The sequence below is a fragment of the Nerophis lumbriciformis genome, linkage group LG14 (assembly GCF_033978685.3).
Source record: "Nerophis lumbriciformis linkage group LG14, RoL_Nlum_v2.1, whole genome shotgun sequence".
In the NCBI taxonomy this organism is placed as follows: domain Eukaryota; kingdom Metazoa; phylum Chordata; class Actinopteri; order Syngnathiformes; family Syngnathidae; genus Nerophis; species Nerophis lumbriciformis.
In genome coordinates this window covers 27,174,763-27,199,799 of record NC_084561.2, presented here as the reverse complement: position 1 = coordinate 27,199,799, position 25,037 = coordinate 27,174,763, and the positions used below count along the sequence as shown (strand labels likewise).

The 25,037-nt window shown below is 40.4% G+C and overlaps 1 protein-coding gene across 6 annotated transcripts in view; it reads left to right on the top strand.

The window, feature by feature from the left end:
• Positions 1-2,742: 2,742 nt before the first annotated feature.
• Positions 2,743-25,037, top strand: part of lrp8 (low density lipoprotein receptor-related protein 8, apolipoprotein e receptor) — a 447,631-nt gene continuing 425,336 nt past the window's right edge. For all 6 annotated transcript variants that reach the window (XM_061975707.2, XM_061975706.2, XM_061975705.2 and 3 more), the window contains exons 1-2: positions 2,743-2,958; positions 7,267-7,392. In XM_061975707.2, the coding sequence (XP_061831691.2) occupies positions 2,892-2,958; positions 7,267-7,392 (193 nt within the window). In that variant the 5' untranslated portion in view covers positions 2,743-2,891. The remainder of the gene's footprint in view (positions 2,959-7,266; positions 7,393-25,037) is intronic.

Below are 25,037 nucleotides of genomic sequence, written 5' to 3'. Positions count from 1 at the left end.
TTGCTGAAATAAGCAGGGGCGTCCATGAAAAAGACGGCGCTTAGATGGCAGCATATATTGTTCCAAAACCTGTATGTACCTTTCAGCATTAATGGTGCCTTCACAGATGTGTAAGTTACCCATGCCTTGGGCACTAATACACCCCCATACCATCACAGATGCTGGCTTTTGAACTTTGCGTCGATAACAGTCTGGATGGTTCGCGTCCGGATGACACGATGTCGAATATTTCCAAAAGCAATTTGAAATGTGGACTCGTCAGACCACAGAACACTTTTCCACTTTGTATGAGTCCATCTTAGATGATCTCGGGCCCAGAGAAGCCGGCTGCGTTTCTGGATGTTGTTGATAAATGGCTGTCGCTTTGCATAGTAGAGCTTTAACTTGCACTTACAGATGTAGCGACGAACTGTATTTAGTGACAGTGGTTTTCTGAAGTCTGTGATGGGTTGGCGACTTGTCCAGGGTATACGCCGCCTTCCGCCCGATTGTAGCTGAGATAGGCTCCAGCGACTCCGTGACCCCGAAGGGAATAAGTGGTAGAAAATGGATGGATGGATGAGTTTTCTGAAGTGTTCCTGAGCCCATGTGGTGATATCCTTGAGAGATTGATGTCGGTTTTTAATACAGTGCCGTCTGAGGGATCGAAGGTCATTCAATGTTGGTTTCCGGCCATGCCGCTTACGTGGAGTGATTTCTCCAGATTCTCTGAACCTTTTGATGATATTATGGACCGTAGATGTTGAAATCCCTAAATTTCTTGCAATTACACTTTGAGAAACGTTGTTCTTAAACTGTTTGACTATTTGTTCACACAGTCGGGGACAAAGGGGTGTACCTCGCCCCATCCTTTCTTGTGAAAGACTGAGCATTTTTTGGGAAGCTGTTTTTATACCCAATCATGGGTTTAGCTCGCTCGTCTGCAGGAACAAACTGCCGCCATTGCTTGCCGTGCTTCCGAGGGTCCTTTGTCCCTGAATTGCTCACACACTCCGGCAGATTCAATGGGGGTCTGGCGGCAGATTTCTTTGACTTTATCGTTGGAAATGCATCTGCTTTGAGTGTCGCAGGATATCCACACATTCTTGCCATCTCTGTCGTAGCATAGCTTTCGTCGGTAAAGTGTGCGAAACAAACGTCCAATTTATTGCCACTTTCGCATCTTTGGGCCACTGGTACAACTTGAATCCGTCCCTGTTCATGTTGTTACACCTTCCGACAACACACCGACGAGGCATGATGTCTCCAAGGTACGGAAAACAGTCGAAAAAACGGAAAATAACAGAGCTGATTTGACTTGGTGTTTGAGAAAATGGCAGATTGCTTCCCGATGAGACGCCACGTTGTGACGTCATCGCTCCGAGAGCGAATATTAGAAAGGCGTTTAATTCGCCAAAATTCACCCATTTAGAGTTCGGAAATCGGTTAAAAAAATATATGGTCTTTTTTCTGCAACATCAAGGTATATATTGACACTTACATAGGTCTGGTGATAATGTTCCCCTTTAATGATTATTTGCGACAAAAAAAAAAGTTTATCAGTTTGAACATCAAATATAAACGGTAAACGGGTTATACTGTATAGCGCTTTTCTACCTTTAAGGTACTCAAAGCGCTTTGACACTATTTCCACATTCACCCATTCACACACACATTCACACACTGATGGCGGGAGCTGTCATGCAAGGCGCTAACCACGACCCATCAGGAGCAAGGGTGAAGTGTCTTGCTCAAGGACACAACGGACGTGACAAGGTTGGTAGAAGGTGGGGATTGAACCAGGAACCCTCAGGTTGCTGGCACGGCCACTCTCCCAACTGCGCCACGCATATGCAATATGTTGTCTTTGTAGCATATTCAACTGAATATGGGTTGAAAATTATTTGCAAATCATTGTATTCCGTTTATATTTACATCTAACACAATTTTTCCCAACTCATATGGAAACGGGGTTTGTATATATTCGTAGGGATGGCGTGGCGAAGTTGGTAGAGTGGCTGTGCCAGCAATCGGAGGGTTGCTGGTTACTGGGGTTCAATCCCAACCTTCTACCATCCTAGTCATGTCCGTTGTGTCCTTGGGCAAGACACTTCACCCCTTGCTCCTGATGGCTGCTGGTTTGCGCCTTGCATGGTGAATGTGTGTGTGAATGGGTGAATGTGGAAATACTGTCAAAGCGCTTTGAGTACCTTGAAGGTAGAAAAGCGCTATACAAGTATAACCCATTTATCATTATCTATTTACCATGAAAACAAGTTGAAAAACTTAATCAGGTGTTACCATTTAGTGGTAAACTGTACAGAATATGTACTGTACTGTGCAATATACTAATTAAAGTTTCAATCAATCAATTAACCCCCCCTGAAAATCTTAATTTCCCCTCAGGGATTATTAAAGTATCACTGATTCTGAAATCTGTGAGTGTGATGGATGCCTTTGATATCATTTCCAATCTAAAGTAGAATGATAAAGAACGAGGAATGGAATGTAAACCCACCATTCTTATTTACAACTGTTCGACTCATCCACCTCACGCAAGTTTGTGCAGGTCCCATCCTGAAGTTTTACACCGAAATAAGTCGAGGGTGATAATTAAAAATAATTCCAGATGAGTCGTCGTCATCGTGACTCAGCAGTAAAAGCTCACATGTTGGTATTTCAAACGACAACTTGAATTAACCGCACAACCGCCGTTCTTCTATCCCGCCCATAAAAACGTCACTGATTCAAAGTGCAGCCGAGGCACGGAGACAGAGAAAGGAGGCAGCCGAGTGGATCACACACATTCACTATTCCACTCGGACAGCCTTCAACACAACACGCAGAAGAAAGCGCGCGGGGTTGTGTTTTTTTCCCTCTCCCTTGTATGAACACAAACGGAGGATTTAAAGATGTGGACAGAAGTCGGCAAGCTCGTCCTGTTTCATTTACTGCTCATGGAGCTGCATTACGCGAAAGGTAGGACACTTTATATACCTCCCTGGGAGCGACTGATGGTGTGATGTTTAAAGTTTTTTTTTTTTTTACGCGTATTTCCTAGCCGTGACACACATTTAAAACTGAGCCTTTTGTCCCGTCCTTGTGGTGACAGCAGGTGACATTAAAGCGGCGCCACACACAACACGTGTTTAACATGCAGTAATGCTGGGGGTGCGTGGCGGTGTTTGGAATAATTCCACGTACGTCGCTGACACAATAAACACAATCAAAGCAGATTTGTCAATGCAGCTGAAGGAAGGTGGTTTTAAGACAGGGGTGCCCAAAGTGTGGCCCGCGGACCAAATTTGGCCTGTCGTTTCATTTCAAGGGTGGCTACGAGAGATGTCCGATAATCAGGGGCGCCGCTAGGGATTTTGGGCCCGATGAAAATAATCTTTACAGGGCCCCCAACACAGTGTCATTATTTTTTCTGTATTATAATTTCATCATCATTAGGGGCCTCTCTGGGCCCCCCTCCATCATGGGCCCCTAGAATCCGTCTCCTTTACCCCCCCTTTTCGGCGCCCCTGCCGATAATGGCTTTTTTTCCGATATCCGATATTCCGATATTGTCCAACTCTTAATTACCGATACCGATATATACAGTCGTGGAATTAACACATTATTATGCCTAATTTTGTTGTGATGCATTAAGCAATGTAACAAGGTTTTCCAAAATAAATCAACTCAAGTTATGGGGAAAAAAATGCCAACATGGCACTGCCATATTTATTATTGAAATCACAAAGTGCATTGTTTTTTTTTAACATGCCTCAAAACAGCAGCTTGGAATTTGGGACATGCTCTCCCTGAGAGAGCATGAGGAGGTTGAGGTGGGCGGGGTTAAGGTGTGGGGTAGGGGGTAGCGCTGGAAGGAGCATAATATGACAAGAAGAGAATATGAATACATTTAGATATTTAGGGAAAGTAAATAAAAAAAATACTTTTATCTATTGTAGCGTCCCGGAAGAGTTCGTGCTGCAAGGGGTTCTGGGCGTTTGTTCTGTTGTGTTTATGTTGTGTTACGGTGCGCATGTTCTCCCGAAATGTGTTTGTCATTCTTGTTTGGTGTGGGTTCACAGCGTGGCGCATATTTGTAACAGTGTTAAAGTTGTTTATCCGGCCACCCTCAGTGTGACCTGTATGGTTGTTGACCAAGTATGCATTGCATTCACTTGTGTGTGTGAAAAGCCGTAGAAATAATGTGACTGGGCAGTGCCTTTAAGGTTTATTGCGCTGTACTTCTCCCTACGTCCGTGTACACAGCGGCGTTTTAAAAAGTCATACATTTTACATTATGATACGGATAATTTTGAAACCAATACCGCTAATTTCCGATATTATATTTTAAAGCATTTATCGGCCGATATTATCGGCAGTCCGATATTATCGGACATCTCTAGTGGCTACCAAATTTGAATACACATTTATACCAGTGGCGGGCCGTGCGTTTCCCACCTAGGCCTTCAGTGATGTCTGACTTCAATAATTACCTCTCAAAATACCATATTTTTTGTCACCACATGACCATTGCTGGAGAAATACTATACAGAAACACATTTACGCACTACTGGGCATTGAATCACCACCAACAGTGTACATAACGGGTTATTTTCTGGCGCATTTAAAAATCATGGGCAGCACGGTGAAACAGGGGTTAATACGACTAACTAATACGAGGTCCTGAGTTCAATCCCGGGCTCGGGTTCTTTCTGTGTGGAGTTTGCATGTTCTCCCCGTGACTGCGTGGGTTCCCTCCGGGTACTCCGGCTTTCTCCCACCTCCAAAGACATGCACCTGGGGATAGATTGATTGGCAACGCTAAATTGGCCCTAGTGTGTGAATGTGAGTGTGAATGTTGTCTAAAGGGACAAGCGGTAGACATTTGATGGATGGATATCATTATGATTCTGATTTGTGCTGATATTGATTAATATCAATATTGGCCATTGCGCGAGGCTCCATTATTGGTATACTGAGTTCAATCCCGGGCTCGGGTTCTTTCTGTGTGTAGTTTGCATGTTCTCTGTAGTCTCCGGTACTCCGGCCTCCTCCCACCTCCAAAACATGCACCAGGGGATAGGTGGATTGGCAACACTAAATTGGCCCTAGTGTGTGAATGTGAGTGTGAATGTTGTCTGTCTATCTGTGTTGGCCCTGCAACAAGGTGGTGACTTGACCTGGGTGTACCCCGCCTTCCGCCCGAATGCAGCTGAGATAGGCTCCAGCAACCCCCGCAACTCCGAAAGGGACAAGTGGTAGAAAATGGATGGATGAATTTAAAAATCAATAAACCCGCATCTGCAATTAAAACATATCTTATGTGGTACTGTCAAAATTAAAATTGCAAAAAACATATTGAAGGTGGAAAAATAAAGAAATAACATATCTGAACTTACAATCTGTAGAAACCATTCTAGCTTCCGGGTTTGACTGACATGGTCTCACAAGATGTAGTTTCTCTTTAAATATCCTTCTTGAAAATGGCCTTGCAAATATATGTGTTGTCTTGTCTAATCATAAAAGATGCAGATGAGGCATGTTGGCTGAGTTCTTAAAGTTTACTCCACAGCGTGCTCATCACAGAAGTCCCGCTGCCAGCTAAATGTGGCTACTGCGCATGCTCTGCACTACTGTGGCATGCTGGTTAATGGTGTTCTTGTGGTACCTACCTCAGAACATCACTATATATCTGCCTTAGGCCATCTAGAAGGCCTTACTGACAACAACTCGTGATCTGATTGGCTATCGCAACTGTCTATGTCCCCGTTCACTTACAGTGCACGGGCGCCCTAATTGTTGATTCTGAAGGCCTCTGGCAGATTTTGTACAGCATGGCAACATAAGCTAGCTGAATTCTGATTGGATAAAACCTCTATAAACTAAAAACAACAGCGCTGGTAGGAGCATAATATGACATTAAGAGAATATGAATACTTTTAGATACTTAGGGAAAGTAAATAAAAAATTACTTTTATCTTTAATTATGATCATGATTTCTGGTTATGTTAGGCCAGCAGAGAAGGCCTTGCTGGCCCTGATGGCACACCGCTGATTTATACTGACCTCTTTCAAGCTGTACAATCATTGATGGCATGTCCGCAAGACTACACTGTAAAATAATCAGTAGATTTTACTGTGCAAACCTGGTTGCTCAGTTGCCAGAAATTTACCGTAAAATCATCAGCGGTACTATTTTCCATTTACAATAATGCACTGAGAAAAAACAAAATCTGTAAAAAAAACTGGCAGCTCAGTTACCATAAAAATAACAATGGTACTAAATTTACAGTAATCCACTGTAAAAAAAAAAAAAAAAAAACATGCCATAGATTTTATGGTAAAACTCTGGCAGCTCCGTCACCAGAATTCTAATGTAAAAACAACATTGGCGCAGTTTTTCAATTTACAGTAATTTGGTGTAAGAAAGTTAAAGTTAAATTTGAAAGTACCACTGATAGTCACACACACACACTATCCATCCATCCATTTTCTACCGCTTGTCCCTTTTTGGGGTCACGGGGTGTGCTGGAGCCTATCTCAGCTGCATTCGGGCGGAAGGCGGGGTACACCCTTGACTATGTGTGGTGAAATTACCCTCTGAATTTGACCCATCCCCTTGTTCCACCCCCCTGGGAGGTGAGGGGAGCAGTGAGCAGCAGCGGTGGCCGCGCTCAGGAATCATTTTGGTGATTTAACCCCCAATTCCAACCCTTGATGCTGAATGCCAAGCAGGGAGGTAGTTGTCCCGTTTTTAGAGTCTTTGGTATGTCTTGGCCGGGGGTTTGAACTCACAACCTTCCAATCACAGGGTGGACACTTGAACCACAAGTCCACTGAGCAGTTATCAATATCAAGAAACATTTTACCGTAACATCCTGGTGACGGAACTGACAGGTTTCTACCGTAAAAGCTATAAAAAAGATGTTTACAGGCTAACGAGTTGCCATCTATTGAATGACAATCCCTACTACGTCATATTTATGAATGTTTGTATGAGGCTTAAGTTCTCACTCGTGGTGCTGTTCCATGGTAAAAGTTTGGCCCGCGGACCAAGGGTACATTTTCACGTTGGCCCTTGGAGGCAAAAAGCTTGGGCACCCCAGGTCTACGAGCTGCATGCATGCACACTGTAGGGTATTTAAATGTGTCTAAAGTAGAACCTGCCAGCAAATAAAAACACTTTTCCATGATATATGCAGTAATCACATACAATGACATTTCATTCTGCTAGCAAACAACAAGACTTCTTGACTTTCTTTCTTGTTTTGACCCATCACAACACAGGGACTCATACAGAATCGGAGTGCGAAACCGGGCAGTTTAAGTGCAACAATGGGAGGTGCATCCCAATCCCGTGGAGATGTGACGATGATGACGATTGCTCGGATAACAGCGACGAGGAGAATTGTCGTAAGTAGCCTGGACAGTCATGTGCACAAATATAATGATGCCATTGTTTGTCGTCCCATGTATGTTACAAACACACACAATCGTCGGAGTAAAAGCCCCCAAACATTTTTTTCATGGCATTGTTCACGCTGCTAATGGATATCAAGCGGTTGCATTGCTGGATGTTGAATAAGTTATGTTGGGAATAATCTACTTTTCTTGCTGGGGCGCCCCAGCAGACATCAGTGCAGGACTTGCACAACCTAAACCATTGGTCACATGGCTTTAGGAATTTGCTTCATTCTTACTATACATGTGTTTTGATCCCATTAGGTCACATAAGGACAACTTTTTAGTCTCTTGCTGCTGCTCCTGTGCGGCGATATTGCCACCGCTACTATGCACTCAATTGAATTGTACACAGGATAACGGTTGTTTCTTTTTTGAAATAAGATCAGGGATTAAAATACAGTAGTACCTCAATTTACAAGCTTAATTGGTTTTGTGATGGAACTCTTAACTCAAAAACTCTTGTATGTCCTATTGAAATTAATTTAAATCAATTGGTGCTTAGCTCCCCAAAACAGAATACTTTTAACATGTAACATGCCTTTTGAAAAGAAAAACAAACTTTTAGATAAGACATACTACTGGACTATATTATCTCCTTCTAGCTGCTTCTCTGTCAAACACACCATCAGCAGCTTCTCCATATTTTTGATGGATAATGACGCTGTTTAGTAATTAATTTAACACTCTTGTCTGACTCATTCTGCTTCAGTATGGTGCAGACTCGCAGCTCTACGCTCAAATTGCTTTGCCAAATTGGCAACACGCTCGGTCATGTTTTTGATTATTTACTTACTTAATTCAATTAATACCATCTACTTTAGCACTGTCCTTCACTGAAGTTCTTCTTTCCCAGGTTTATAAAAACAAAGTTATGTCTATATGTACCTATAAGCTAAAGATAGCAAGCAAGACCAAATATCTTGGGTGGATTTTACGGGGTGCACTGTGACATTTGCTATACCAATTAATGGCAGGGATGTTTGAAACTCTAATTTTGACTTGCAACTTAAAGCATAACAATTAGCCGAGAGACCGCTTTTATTTCAAACACTCTTAAGTTGAGGTACTACTGTAAATGTGTTAAGCGTCATGGCACCAGTCTGCTGAGGAATACTATATGCAAAAAATTGCTCTTTTGGATATGGATGAACGGAAAGTGACTACTTTTCATACTCTCAAGGTCGCTTGTGCATGTTGGGTATTCGTAATCAGAGTGTAAGATACAGACACCAGTGTTATTATTAAATTAAATATAACTTTATATTCTCAAGGAATAAGTGGGGAAATAGACCAAAGCACGTCATTTGCCGATACCGTGCTTTTTGAATGCCTTTAGGAAATTGCACGGACAACCAGATGGGTAATTATTGCTTATGAATTCGCCACGGTCCTAATTACTTGAATAGTTATATTAGTGGCCGGTTGATTCATCACTTATCTTCGGCACCAGCACAGCCCTTCTCTCATCTTGCACGCCCACCAAGGCAGTTGTCACTGAATGTCGTGGGACTTATGTGATTGCAGGGACATTTTCATGATTGCTTCATTGACTGCAGATACTGATTGGTATGCATCTTGTTGGTTGAACGAGTTACTGGAAGTATTCGACTAAGCCGTGCTGGTTAAATAAGTGTCTTTTTGCCGTTTTCCTTTAAGTGTGGCGTGATTATATTCTCCTCCGAGGTACTCTCTCTTTTGCTGTGAATTTACCTTTTTTTGTGCACCCTCCAAATGTTCTGTATGTCGTGTTGCATCCATATATAACCTATTCCCATTTCTTATTGCACTCTTATTTGAACGGTTAAGGTTCCTAAAAAGATTCTTCATCCTTCCAGCATTGTAACACCCACCATTTTCACATTTCCTGTGGGTGACCGAACCATGCCAAAGATCCAAGAGAGGCTATGCCCACTCTTTTTTTATGCCCAGAATGAGCATCAGCTGACGGGTTGGTCTGGGATAAATCCAGTGGCGTGAGCCTGGTTGCCGGAGCGATGCTCAGTAGCTGGCGCGGTGCCAACTCTTCTAACAGATGCCACCACTGTGCAGCCTCCTTGCAATCTAATATTACTGGCAAGGCTAGGCAAAAAGGAGGACGATCAGAAGGAGGCAGGGACATGATGGAATAAGTCTAGATTGAAAAGAACAGGAGGATGGCAAACAGAGCTCATATGGATGAAAGAGTGATTTTGGATAATGGTCAGCGTGGCAAATTGAAAAAAAATTTGTTTTGTCTATGTAAACGTTTGGACACAACATAAGAGGGACGCAATTTGGATTTCAGAAATGGGGGTACACAACTAACTTGCGTACAGGGAGTTTGAAGGGATTAGATATAGGTCTGCAACTAACGTTCATTTTGAATAGTTGACTAGTAGGTGATTATATTTTTGATTATTCGACGAGTCAAACGACTATTGCTTAAGATCTGTTTAAGTTTGATGTTGAGTATGTGACTTGATTTCAACTCATTTTTAAAACGTATTGTAAATTCAATTGTAACAAAAAAAGTGAATGGTTTTACTTTATTAGACAAAGTATACTACTGCAGTGAAAGGAAAATCAACAGATTTAAAGTGAACAAATGGTATTTTTATCCAGCACTGTTTATGGTTATTTAGTTGCATTTATTTACCTAAATGAATAAAACCCTCAAACCATCAACATTCTTTGTCGACAATACAATTTTTGTCTATGAATTTTTATAATTTAGTTGATTATGTCGCCTAATTGTTGCAGCCCTGATTAAATGCATGTTTTGGAGTAATTTTTAATGGGAAACAAATTGTTAAATACATTATTTTTGTATGAAATAACAAAATTAACAGAATGAAACACATAATCTTTACTTGGCTTTTCAACATTGCCATATGATTTAGTTTAATGTTTACATTGTATTTCCTGGCTGGGATTCAAATCATGTCTGTTGAAACAAAAGAGTGATACTTAAGCCATTGCCTAGTCAACAACAAAACTACCTTTTGAGTGGAGCAGTAGAATCCCTTTGTTTGGATTTTTTATTTGTCTTACTTGTACGCGATTCAAATTGCTGTGTGCCGGCCAACTCGCTCTTATATCACATCTGACCGCTGGTTGGTCAGCTGCTGCGTGCTGTCGATCATTGTCACATTTGGCAAGAAGGCAGCCCCAGAAAGCCAATCAATGAGCTTGTGGGCGGTCTAAAGGGACAAGCGTTTTCCTCTTGGCACTAGTGTTTGTCTTGTCTCCATTCAATAGCATGAAATAATTTTTTGATGCTAAACAGTGCAGTGGACAAACACTGCTGCCCCCCTGTCCTCCAAATCATGCCCATGCAACATAATATTTACGACATACCTGCTCAAACTTCTTATTACTCTCTCATAATTGCTTCTTTTTGTTGTGAGTGCATAGCAATAGAACTACTGAATATTTAAACATGTGAAAAATATCCTAAACTTGCAGTTTCATGTTATGTCCGCAATACTTTTTTAAATGTATTATTATTATTTTAGTTAAAACGCAATTAAATAAAAAATATTGATTTTTACTAAAGCCACAATCTGCCAAGAAGATATTTTTATTTTATTGACCAGTCATTATGTGTGTAATGATGGAGCATTCAGTATGTATCTGTTTGGGAAATCTTGCAAGATTGAGATGTCCTTGTGCTTTCTATTACTCTTTCCTCTTTCCCATCCAGATCCTCTCTTCTATTCTCAACATTCCCCTTTCGGTAGATTCCTCTGGTTGCCCAGGGAGACGGAAACGCGCTGTTGATGGTGGTGGGGCTTCTTGAGCATTTGTGTGCTTCCTTTTATAGTGAATACAGCACTGCTAAACATGTACAAACACATGGCAACTCTCCTCCTCTGCATATCTTTGTATGACCTATATTTCAGTCAGAATATACAGAAAGAGGCCTTATCATTTTGACAGCGGATTTAAGTGGATTTAAACATGCCTAATCCAATGTGCCACAGTAAAAAATATCCATCTAAACCTGATGTTAGCTTTCAATTGTCGTTGATATCCCACAACACTGTCAGGAACTGTATAACATCTAGAGACCAATTTTGATGACTAACGATGAAATAACAATTTAATTAGTTATTGATTGGCTTATCTAAGTAGGAGAATGAAAAGAACAAAATATTAACAACTTCTAAAATGATTCCTAACGGCATTTCCGCAGTGTTCTGCCACATCAGAGGGGACTGAGTGGCAACAATAGTGATATGCATAATAGGGATGTCCCGATCCGATATTTGGATCGGATCGGCCGCCGATATTTGCCAAAAAATGCGTATCGGCAAGGCATGGGAAAATGCCGATCCAGATCCAGTTTAAAAAAAAACTCGGGTCCGTGTTTTCCAACGCACAGATTTAAATAATACATTCCACTTTTCTGCTGCACCCTATTTCCGTTCCGCATTTTCCAGCACACCTTCAACACATCCACAGGTCTATGGATTCTCACGCAGTTGCTTTTAGCTGCTGGCATTGCACTACAGGCTCTTCCCACTCCTTCTTCTGTCTCCTTCTCATAGACAGCAAGCGCAACTTCTTACACACGTCACATGTCACATACGTATACGTCCTCTCCCATCAGAGAGGTAGCAGCATGGCTAACGTTAGCTGTGATGCTAGCGCAGCCGCTAAGGTGCGCGCCTGCTCAAACGTCCTCTGCGCACGGCAAATCTATGCCACGCACAAAATCAAATAAAAAAAATAAGCGCATAACAATTTTCGACTCACGGACACGACAGAGAAAACAGTTTTCGTCATCATTGTTCAAATATTGTAACGTCTGTCGAGACGCTTATCTCCATTCGGTGCCACACGTCCACACCATCAAAATGCCGAGGCAAAAATTTCCACATCAACACCGTATGAAAAAATTAGTGATTTTTTTAGTTGTGATTTCCTTCTCTGCATGAAAGTTTAAAAGTAGCATATATTAATGCAGTATGAAGAATAATGTTTTAATGGAGACATGCAAGCCTTGAAATAACATTTTGAAAATCAAGACTACATTTCCTGCAAATGGGTGCATTTCTACCCTATATTTTAACTTTAGATTTATTCTCATATCAAACTCTTTTGGCTGTCTTTTTGACACTTACATCAAGCGCCCCCCTCCACACCCCGGATTATAAATAATTCAATGTGATTATCTTGTGTGATGACTGTATTATGATGATAGTATATCTGATAGTATATATCTGTATCATGAATCAATTTAAGTGGACCCCGACTTAAACAAGTTGAAAAACTTATTCGGGTGTTACCATTTAGTGGTCAATTGTACGGAATATGTACTTCACTGTGCAACCTACTAATAAAAGTCTCAATCAATCAATCAAAACACATAGAATCATCATACTGCTGTGATTATATGCATCAAGTGTTCATTCAAGGCTAAGGCAAAATATCGAGATATATATCGTGTATCGCAATATGGCCTTAAAATATCGCAATATTAAAAAAAATGTATAATTTTGTCTATTTTGTGTTTATCCTTGAATATACAGGTCAGTTTCTTGTTACCAACCATTGTGTATTATTCAAACTCCCCTAATTCAGCTGGCTAGTTGTTATCAAGAGTACTAAAACCCTTTTCAACATGATTCTGACAACTAAGTAGGCTAAATAACTTTAAACTTTAATACATGCTCAGATAGGCCAGTATCGGTCAGTATCGGTATCGGTCAGTATCGGTATCGGATCGGAAGTGCAAAAACAATATCGGTATCGGATCGGAAGTGCAAAAACCTGGATCGGGACATCCCTAATGCATAACAATCAATTCATTGCCAATTATGAAGTATTTGGTTTTGTGAAAATAAGTGTTCATGTATAATGTCTTAAAGCAATTGAGGCAAATTGGAGTGCGCTACTTGTCTGCGGCTATTAGGCTGAAGAAGAAGACAAGCATGGTATGAGCTTGGAGCTAAATCCACAAAAAATCAGGTAGTGTTATTCTGCTTAGTACAAATCTATTAAAGGAACAGGACATTCCAAAAGAGATCCTACGATCTGTTTTAAAATGTTTATTAAAACAAATAATTTGACTTTTCATTTGTCAGAATATACACAGTGTATGACAATCAATCAATCAATCAATCAATCTTTATTTATATAGCCCTAAATCACAAGTGTCTCAAAGGGCTGCACAAGCCACAACGACATCCTCGGTACAAAGCCCACATACGGGCAAGGAAAAACTCACCCCAGTGGGACGTCGATGTGAATGACTATGAGAAACCTTGGAGAGGACCGCATATGTGGGTAACCCCCCCCCCTCTAGGGGGGGGGGGGGGGGGGGGTTACCTACAATAACACTGACATAATGAAACTAGGGCTGCAACAACTAATCGATTAAAATCGATTATAAAAATAGTTGGCGATTAATTTAGTCATCGATTCGTTGGATCTATGCTATGCGCATGCGCACAGGCTACGTTTTTTTAAAAATTGTTTTACTTTTATTTATAAACTGCGACATTTACAAACAGCTGAGAAACAATAATCAAAATAATAGGGTTGTAACGGTACGTGTATTTGTATCGAACCGTTTCGGTACGGGGGTTTCGTTTTGGTGCGGAGGTGTGCCGAACGAGTTTCCACACGGACATATTAAGTAGCGTACTGCACATTGAGTAAACAATACTCAAAATGCCGGACATTTGAGGCATTTGAGAAACTCCGCCCTGACAGCTCCGCAAAAGAGGACATGTCCGGTGAAAAGAGGACGTATGGTCAGTCTATCGTAGTCCGTTAGCTGCTAGCATGATAGCAAAAGAGGACATGTGATAGCATGGACCGGTGATAGCATGCTAGCAGCGACCGAGCTCGGTCCTGACCATACGTCCTCTTTTCACCGGACATGTCCTCTTTTGCGGGGCTGTCGGGCGGTGTTTCTTAAATGCCTCAAATGTCCGGCATTTTGAGTTAGGGTTGCGTGTATTTTCAATGTACGTTCAGGGTTAAGAAGGTTAAAAACACAACTAGTTGTGCGCGCAGCAGCATTCGTGAGGGAGGGGGAGAGACAGAGAGAGCGAGAGAGTTGTGTTAAACGCGCATGCGTCGTCAGGCTCTGCTTTTTATCGATAGATTTATCGATTTAATTTGTTATTATCTATAGCAGGGGTGTCAAAAGTGTGCATTTTTGTAACATTTTCCTTGTTTTATTTGGCAAGTTGAAAGAACATGGCACCAGTATGCTGTTTTTTTTCCAATAAAATACTGGAAAGGATAGAAATGTAGTTTGTCTCTTTTATCCGATTATTAATCGATTAATCGAAGTAGTAATCGACAGATTAATCGATTATCAAATTAATCGTTAGTTGCAGCCCTAAATGAAACACTAAGTCTCTTTTTAACGTGACAAAATAGTAAACAATCTTTAATTCCCTCACTTATGACATGTTTTAATAAAAAATATTGGAGCCGGATTCAGGGAATGCACAAGCTATTATTTCAAACCTCACTTTTTGTTTAGTCGTGTCTGTGCGTGCGTGTGTGTGTGCGTATGTACAGTATAATGATTTGCGGTGTGGCCGTTTGAGCTACATCAGGACAATGAGCATGTGCAGGTCAAAGGGGGGCAGCGTCCTCATCAGCTTCCCGTGGAGGAGACATCACAACACATTTCACGCCGCCACTCTACATGTTAGCGCGACACCCCCAACGCGCGCACTATCACACATACAACAGTGTTATAATAAAAATGCAGATGGAGGAGTTCTGGGCATGAAAGGTATTGTAATAATGGGCTTTCACAACCACCACACATGCACGCACACACACATACACGCGCGCGCACATGTACACATGCAGGGCTGAGGTCAGACTTCTAATGGAAGTGTGAGGTCACTGGGACCACTGGCTTAATCAATTACACACAAGCACACACATTCTTAAAGCCATGACTGTTGCGGCAAGAAGTGTATAGATATACCCTAGATTGGAAAAACTCAAAATGCTCGCACTTTTTTTTGCCTCATGGTGTCTGTCCTATTTGGCAAAAGGTCTTAAAATAGAAAATCACAATATTTAAAAACCTATTCACTTAACAATCACAAGGACAGTGTGCTTGAAAGCTTCATCACCTGGACAGCGCAGGGAGCTCAGTGTTTAATAGATTCTGCTCCAATTCAAAAAAAGGAAACCGACACAGGATTGTTCATTGTTCAGTGTGTGTTCTCTAAACATATAAAATACAACTAGAGGGTGTACCGATCCAATATTGATATCAATCAATCAAGCAATCATTGTTTATTTATATAGCCCTAAATCACAAGTGTCTCAAAGGGCTGCACTAGCCACAACAACATCCTCGGTACAGAGCCCACATAAGGGCAAGGAAAAACTCACCCCAGTGGGACGTCGATGTGAATGACTATGAGAAACCTTGGAGAGGACCGCATATGTGGGTAACCCCCCCCCCCCCCCCCCCCCCCCCGGGGGAGACCGAATGCAATGGATGTCGAGTGGGTCTGACATAATATTGTGAGAGTCCAGTCCATAGTGGATCCAACATAATAGCGAGAGTCCAGTCCATGGTGGGGCCAGCAGGAAACCATCCCGAGCGGAGACGGTTCAGCAGCACAGAGATGTTCCCAACCGATACACAGGCGAGCGGTCCACCCTGGGTCCCGACTCTGGACAGCCAGCACTTCATCCATGGCCACCGGACCTGTGTAACTCCCCCTCCACAAGGGAGAGGGGGGAGCAGAGGAGAAAGGAAAAGAAACGGCAGATCAACTGGTCTAAAAAAGGGGGGCTATTTAAAGGCTAAAGCAGGGGTCGGCAAACTTTACCAGTCAAAGAGCCATTTTGACCTGTTTCACAAATTAAAGAAAACAATGGGAGCCACAAAAATCTTTTGAAATTTAAAATGAAATAACACTGCATACAAAGTTTTTCTTTTGCTTTGTGCTATGTATAAACCAAGGGTCTCAGACACGCGGCCCACACCTTAATGATAGTGCGGCCCGCGAGTTTTATATGAATGGCGCTTGACAGCGTCATACTTGTCAACCCTCCCGATTTTTCCGGCAGACTACAAATTTCAGGGCAACTATTCTCTCGAACGTGCCGTGATGGTACAGCGTTTAGCGCCCACTACAACCAGCGGGCCCAGCCACACGTTGTATGGGGCTTCTGCTTGCTCACGTGAGTGACAGCAAGGCATACTTGGTCAACAACCACACAGGTTACACTGACGGTGGCGGTATAAAAAACTTTAACACTCTTACTAATAATGCACCACACTGTGAACCCACACCAAACAAGAATGACAAACACATTTCAGGAGAACATCTGCACCGTAACACAACATAAACACAACAGAACAAATACCCAGAATCCCATGCAGCCCTGAACTCTTCCGGGCTACCAAACCCCGCCCACCTCAACCGACGCACAGAGGGGGTGGGGGGTTGATGTGTGAGGGAGCAGGGTTGAAGTGGGGGCATCAACCCCCCCCTCCCTGTGCGTCGGTTGAGGTGGGCGGGGTTTGGTAGCAGGGGTGTATAATGTAGCCCGGAAGAGTCAGGGCTGCATGGGATTCTGGGTGTTTGTTCTGTTGTGTTTATGTTGTGTTAAGGTGCAGATGTTCTCCCGAAATGTGTTTGTCATTCTTGTTTGGTTTTGGTTCAAAGTGTGGCGCATTATTAGTAAGAGTGTTAAAGTTGTTTTATATGGCCACCGTCAGTGTAACATGTGTGGCTGTTGACCAAGTATGCCTTGCAGTCACTTGCGTGTGCCAGCAGAAGACGCACATAGCAAGAGGCTGAGCTGGCACGCTGTTTGTACGGATTGTAGAGGGTGCTAAATGCTGTACCATCATAGCACGCCCTTATTATTATTGTAAGGGTGAAAATCGGAGAATATTAATCCCGGGAGTTTTCTGCGAGAGGCACTGAAATCCTGAAGTCTCCCGGGTAAATCGGGGGGGTCAAGTATGCAGCTGAGCCGCATCAGAGTGGTCAAAGAGCCGCATGCGACTCCGGAGCCGCGGGTTGCCGACCCCTGGGCTAGCGTATACAAATGAGTTTTAAGATGGGACTTAAATGTCTGATATCAGCACAAAAAAAACCACAGTCTCGGATTATATCGGACTGCATCTAAAATCTCCAATATTACAGTCCAATATTGTCAATCCAATCCAAACTCCAGTAATTCTATCCAGCAGTGCGTGTAGCCCATGTGATCACAACATCTGTAACAAAGCGCAGTCAATGCAATGCAACCTCCTCACATAGTTGGCACGCAAGTGACTAAAGTATGTCCATACAAAGTGCAAAGTCATTCCTAGAAGATTCTAATCTTAGCCTCAATGGCGGCAAATAAACAACATTTCCTGCAAGTATCACTGCAGGATGAAGAAAAGCTAAGAATGCGACACCGTGACGTGAGCCAGAGCAATAGACAAGAAGCCATGCTAACCGCTGAGCTAGCTTTAATGTAATGTAACAAAACAACTGTTTGATAAGTACTTAGTAGGGTTGTGAATCTTTGGGCACCGCATAATTCGATTCTTTTGGTCAATGTTTCGATTTTAAATCGATTCTCGATTCAAAACTATTCTCGATTTAAAATCAATACTTTTTTAATAACAGTAGGTGCCAATTTTATGATTAACTACATTCCTCCATAAAATAAACAGCTCTGATAAATGTTTATCTTACTTAAAAGATAACTGTTCTTTTTTAGTTCACTTGCTACTGATAAGTTACAGGCGAGCAGAAATGGGCAAAATAAAGTCTGGAAATATCAGGTTCAAAGCCATGGCAAGTTATTCTCCCGACAAGTAAGGACTATTTTTTGCTGTGAGAAGAGATGACATCCCTGCAGCAAACGCCTCTGCGCGCGTCATTCAGAGGTGGGTGGTGCTTCACTTCCGTGTTCAGATTACGAAAAAGGTGCAGTGATAACATAACATTTAGATTGTTACTGCAACTGCTTTATTAAAAGTAAGATGACATAAAATCTCAACATAAATGAAAGACGGTCGGTAGGATGTCGAAAGGAGCCTTTTTTTGTCGATCCGACATCAAAACATGTCAACACACTTCCTCAAAACAATCACACACTTTTGCGGCTTCAAAATAAAAGCGCTACGTTACACATCCGGTTTAACTACATTTAGGGTTTCTCCTTAATTCATTTTAGCTGCCACACCTAACAAAATAAAGTAATAACATGTATTGTAGCGTCCAAAAGACAGCAAACAAAGTCTGAATATCTTTTTAGCTTTTATCGCCTATTTTATGATAACATTGGGCCCAATTCCAAGTATTTCCTCCGTGCACACACATCTGCCTCTGTGCTTCACTCCTATACACACAACACTTGTTCATTCTCCTCCGACACGGTGTGTTCACAGACCATAGGAAAAATGGCTGGAAAATTGTGTAAATTCTTTTATGACATTTCTGGTCGAGTCCTAACTTACAGAATCATTTGCAGGCTGCATATTAAATTTTATTAATTAAGAGAGAAGGTTAAAACATTTTCATGCAGCAATATGAAGACCATTACCTTGTAAAACATGTAATGTACAGAATATCAGAAGCATTTATGCACATAGAAATATCACAGATTACAGCTGTGATAGCCCCCCGAAAATTATCTGTCTAGGGTACACTTATTAATAATGAAAAATCTGCATTGTTCATAGTTAACTATGAACAATGCGATTATCGTGATTAAATATTTTCATCGTTTGATAGCCCTAATATGTAAACAGTATATATATATTTTTTTGATCGAAGAATCGTTACAAATATGAAACGCGAGTCATTCAAAAAAAAATTTTTTTTAAACACCCCTAGTGCTTAGTGTACACTTTTACAGGAAACACAATACAGAATAACACTAACACTACTACCACATGTCCATTTCTAACATTCCACACTAAAAACAGTCATAAGAGTATACAGTATATAGGTATCGGCCAATACTCAAGGCTGCAATATCGGTATCGCTGAATATCACTCACACACACACACACACACACACACACACACACACACACACACACACACACACACACACACACACACACACGCACACGCACACGCACACGCACACGCACACGCACACGCACACGCACACACACACACATACACACTCCACAAATGAATATAATTAAATGATTCTCTAGCCAGAATCTGTTTATAGTGTCCCAATTTTTAAAAAGAACCAATATACATTCTTCACAAAGACTGACTCACAAACACGTGGGATCTAATGTTTGGGCACTCATTTATGCAGAATGATACGTGAACGAACAGACTAGTTTGTTCAGCACAATATTTTGTCGTACAATAACTAAAGCAGTGTATAAGAACCGGGACAAATTTATGGCACAGATTTTTGTCATACAAAATTTACCACCTTAGTTGCGCGATATAAATAATATTTTTGATATAAATAATATTTTTGATATAAAATTAGCCAAAGATAGAGCTTTCAATACTATCATTATATCACGATAATGCATGTTGATGACACATTCTAGCTGCGTCCGGCAAATTTGACAGCGGCAAGGGAGTGACCACGTCCTCAACGTAATGTTGCGTCTTCACTAGCAGTGCAACAGTGCAGATCTGCTTCTAAGTCAGCAATCCTTGCCTCCATGGTGGCTAAAAAAAACTGTTTCCTACAAGTATCACTACAAGACGAGGCATAGCTAAACATGCTACATTACACACCGCAGCAGGATATGCAAGCTTGAACTCTTAAATGTAAACAAATTTGGGCGGTGTCATGATCCATGTCCCAGATCATGTTTTATTTTCTGTTAGTTTTGGACTGCATAGTTCCTGTTTTTTGTGCACCCTTTTTTGTTTTAGTTACCATGGTTACTTATTATTTCCACCTGCCTCTGATTAGTGTTCGCCCGCTCACCTGCTGCCCGAGCACTAATCAGAGGCATTATTTAAACCTGCCATGCCCTCCAGTCAGTGCTGGAGTATGGTTTGTTGTATGCTGTGGACTCCCTGTTTCATGCAATGCTCTGTTCATGCTTGTTTTATGGAGATCCCATAGTTCATGCTGATGATTTCATGCTTAGTTCATGCTGCTCGTGCCTTGCCAAGTAAGTTTTGTTTATTTATGTAACAGTTAGCGACTTTTTGTTTCATGTCCATAGTTCAGGCTAAGTGCTAGCTTTTGTTTCCTGCGTTAAGTTGGCCGCCTTTTTGTTTTCAACTTTTTTTGAACATTAAAACCATGTTTTCTTGTACACCGCCTGTCATCTCTGCATCTTGGGGTTCGTCACCGCCACATCATGACAGGCGGTGTAATAAAAATATCGACAGTGACGATACCAAGTATGATATCTGTGTATGGTCGATGCTACAGTGATTGATATTTTTTACTATCACAACATTTTTTGTTATTGTTCTCCAACTCTGATAGTAAGTCCCGGGACACAGGGGGGCATTCAGGGCAGAAATCAAAGGATTTAAATCACAGCCAATAGTTGGAAATCCCTTATATATTTAATTTATATTGTTACACCGCCATCCTATGTTTTTGTCTGACTATAATTGTGATCAAAAAGTAAATCTTTCATTGATCTTGAAATGTTCAAGTATCAGTGATTTTGAAATAGATTACCGCTATTTAGGAGCCTTTGTAACCCGTTTTGAAATGGTTCTATAATCATAAATATGCCAAATTATACATTATGTTTTTCTTTATATTAGGAGGATGCAATATACATCACGATATACACTTAAGGCCATACCGTCCATCCCTTGTACCACCAGGGAATGTTGGGATAAAAATGAGTGGTTATGTTTTTATAATGACTCCAGTTTGTCTGTCCCTGGCTGACTTTACCTGTGTCCTATCCCATTAGACTTTGTACTCCCTGATGCACGATTACCTTGCATGTACAATGTTAGAAAGACCTTCATGTAAGTACATACTTAAACCTTTTAAGCTATATACATTGGTTGTGTTTTTTGCCTAATTAGCATTAAAAAAAGAAAGAAAAACTATTTTCAGCTGGTTGCCACATGCAATAAAATATTCTGTCACAAAAGAAGGCCGAAATGTGTGAGCGCATCATCACTTTTGTCAAACGTAGTATCACACGCTACGAACTAACAATACTGAATAGCTAGGTGTTGGGTGCAGCCGTGCAAAGCAGCAGCAGCAGCAACACTGTTATTTTAGCAGAGGTCAGTGCTGGCCTAAGGCGATTCTTTATTTCTGTCCATCTAGCGTAACTCTGCTGGTCTTTTTAGGTCCACTTCCCATCTCATCCTCCAACACGCTGCAACTGATAGACCTTTCTATCTAGCCTTTGTGTTGACATGAAGGTCAGGTACAGTGCGTGTGTGTATGTGTGTGTCTCAGGGGGTGAGATGCACAGGTTAATAGAAACATGTTTGATTTCCTCTGCTGATAATATGACAACTTTCATTGCAAGTGGCACGTCCAAATACACTAATATACAATTTACTGTAATATCTTCAGATGCAATTTATTTATTTCTGTTTTGTTATTCTGTTTTATACATTTTAACTACACATCCCGGCTGTGTTCATTGAGCGCCTCAAATAAACACACTGTTTATTGATATAGTTGCTAGAGAAGAAACATGGTGGCACAGTGATTGAGGTGCAAACTAAAATTTATTGGCAACTATACAAGATGTCTGTCATGTCTGAAATAATTTATAGCTGCTTTAAAGCCACAGACAGATAAAACTGATATACAGCAGTTGGACATTTGCAGGCAGGGAACTCAGTTCATTTTGTGAGGACAATTAATTGGTTGCATTGTTTGTGTTGAATGCATAGGATGACGGTCATTGCTGTTACATCTTCCTAACAGTTGCTGTACATCTCTGACACATTTAGAAATCAGAACAATGTCTTCTCTACATAACGTATTACCTTGAGTTACTCATTTTAGTTAGATCTATGCTTGTGCCTACAATTCAATAGGTTGCTGCTTTTTGTGAATGTGCCTGTGATTTTGCTGCGATCCCCCCCATTCCCAAAGTCAGCTGTCTGACACAATATCATGGCATTAATCCACAGCCCAGATTAACTGGATATACCCATGTGCCTCCATTTTATTTTTTACATTGGCAGTAATCTTGTTTTTGAGTGTGCTCTCTTCTGCCTGGCATAGGCAGCTTGGGAGACACGGAATAACAGCTAAGAATGTTGTTGAATAAAACATTACTCCTAATACCTGTGCGCTAGTTTGACCAAGATGGAGTTCTGAGGCGTCACATGGAGAGTTGTAGATCGGTGTTATCATGATTTCTCTTTTGTTTTTCATTAATTTCCTGTATAACCAAATTCACCTTTCAGTATTCATCTTTTGTATTTCTTTCCAGCTCAATAGTAAAACATGGACATAGGGATCTAATACAACAATTTCATATCACGATTATTGTGACCAAAATGATCACATTTATCATTATTACAGTATTGTTACATGTGCTTAAGGCGTACCTAAACACGCACTGAAATATTTTAACACTGTTTTTATATTTAAATAAATACATATCAGACACAATGTTCCTTTTCTGTTTTGATTTCCAACGGTTTTAGAGTGTTTCTTAATGATAAAAGCAAACGTAGGGGAAGACACTTAAATGTGATGTCTTCATGTAATTTGTAATACAATAATACATTAATTTAAAGACAGCATTTTAAAATGTTTGTGTATTAGTATTAACATTGACTATGTTTCTCATTACATGATGTCTTTATCTCTATCTATCCATTTTAATGTTTTTTTCAGGGCCAAAAAAAATCAGCCGTGTTGCACTTCATCAATTTGACACCCCTGGTTGTCTTCATCAATTCATTTAATATGCATGTTTGTAGTGAAACCATGCATATTAAATGACAAAGTATAAAAAATATACCGTTATTTAGTATAACAATTGAGATAGGCTCCAGCACCCCCCGCGACCCTGAAAAGGACAAGCGGTAGAAAATGGATGGATGTAATTGTACTGCACTCACCTGAAAAGTGTACTTAAATGCGTAATCACACATCTGCATTCCCTGGATTTATTTACATGCGCAGATGGTCCGACCTCGTTTTTCCAACTGGGAAAAAAGCACTTTAAGATATTCAATATTTATTTAAGGTACATTTTTGCTAACAGAAATGAGAGTCCATTTTAGTTTTGTTTAAGATAACTAAAAGTTATTTACTTTCCAAATACAGTACAATAGTAAACAATTAGAGATGTCCGATAATATCGGCCTGCCGATATTATCGGCCGATAAATGCGTTTAAATGTAATATCGAAAATTATCGTTATCGGTTTTTTTTTCATTATCGGTATCGTTTTTTTGTTGTTTTTTTTAATTAAATCAACATAAAAAACACAAGATACACTTACAATTAGTGCACCAACCCAAAAAACCTCTCTCCCCCATTTACACTCATTCACACAAAAGGGTTGTTGTTTCTTTCTGTTATTAATATTCTGGTTCCTACATTATATATCAATATATATCAATACAGTCTGCAAGGGATACAGTCCGTAAGCACACATGATTGTGCGTGCTGGTGGTCCACTAATAGTACTAACCTTTAAAGTTAATTTTACTAATTTTCATTACTTACTAGTTTCTATGTAACTTTTTTTTATATTGTTTTACTTTCTTTTTTATTCAAGAAAATGTTTTTAATTTATCTATCTTATTTTATTTTATTTTATTTTATTTTTTTAAAGTATCTTATCTTCACCGTACCTGCTTGTCCAAATTAGGCATAATAATGTGTTAATTCCACGACTGTATATATCGGTTGATATCGGTATCGGTAATTAAAGAGTTGGACAATATCGGAATATCGGATATCGGCAAAAAGCCATTATCGGACATCCCTATAAACAATTATACAGTAATGAGCAATACGTTTATATCCTTTCAAATGTTTACTTGCATTATTATTATATATTATGATTACATTACATTAAAGTCACTGTATAGTTTTTATTTATTAGTTCTTCAGTTTTTAAGAGTATGATGTAGACACAAGCTCTGAGTCCTTCTGCATAAAGTCCACTTTTTAAGTATATTATTGCATATTATTCTATGTGTGGCACATTGAGACAAGAACGTGTTGATTGACAGTCTCAGAGTAACATGTCTTCCTTCACCTATTTTCGCAGTTTTATGCATTTTCATGTTTAAAATCTAAAAATGGCAAATCGAATTGCAATCGCAATTTTGGAGAGAAAAATCTATTTTTCTTTTCTCAAAAATGTGCAGCCCTAGCCAAAGTTTTATGAATTGTGCAGCACTACCATGCCGTGAGTTTATCGAAGTGCAGAAATTAATCACCGTTTTACAATAATTCAAATTTAAGATGGTAATACTATCATCTGAAATTTGTTACATCTCTACATGGACATTTTCGGGTTGGATTTATTTCTCTTATCTTATTTCTCTAAATGAAAGAATTCACCCCCTTTGTGATCATAAATAAGACATTTGGTTCGAGCAGAAGCCAGCGTTTGGTGTGTTTGTATGTCTCTGGCCTGTGGATTTGCTTCTTTGTTTGTTCTCAGATTTGTGCAACTAGACGTTCAAGCGGATCACCTGCTGACA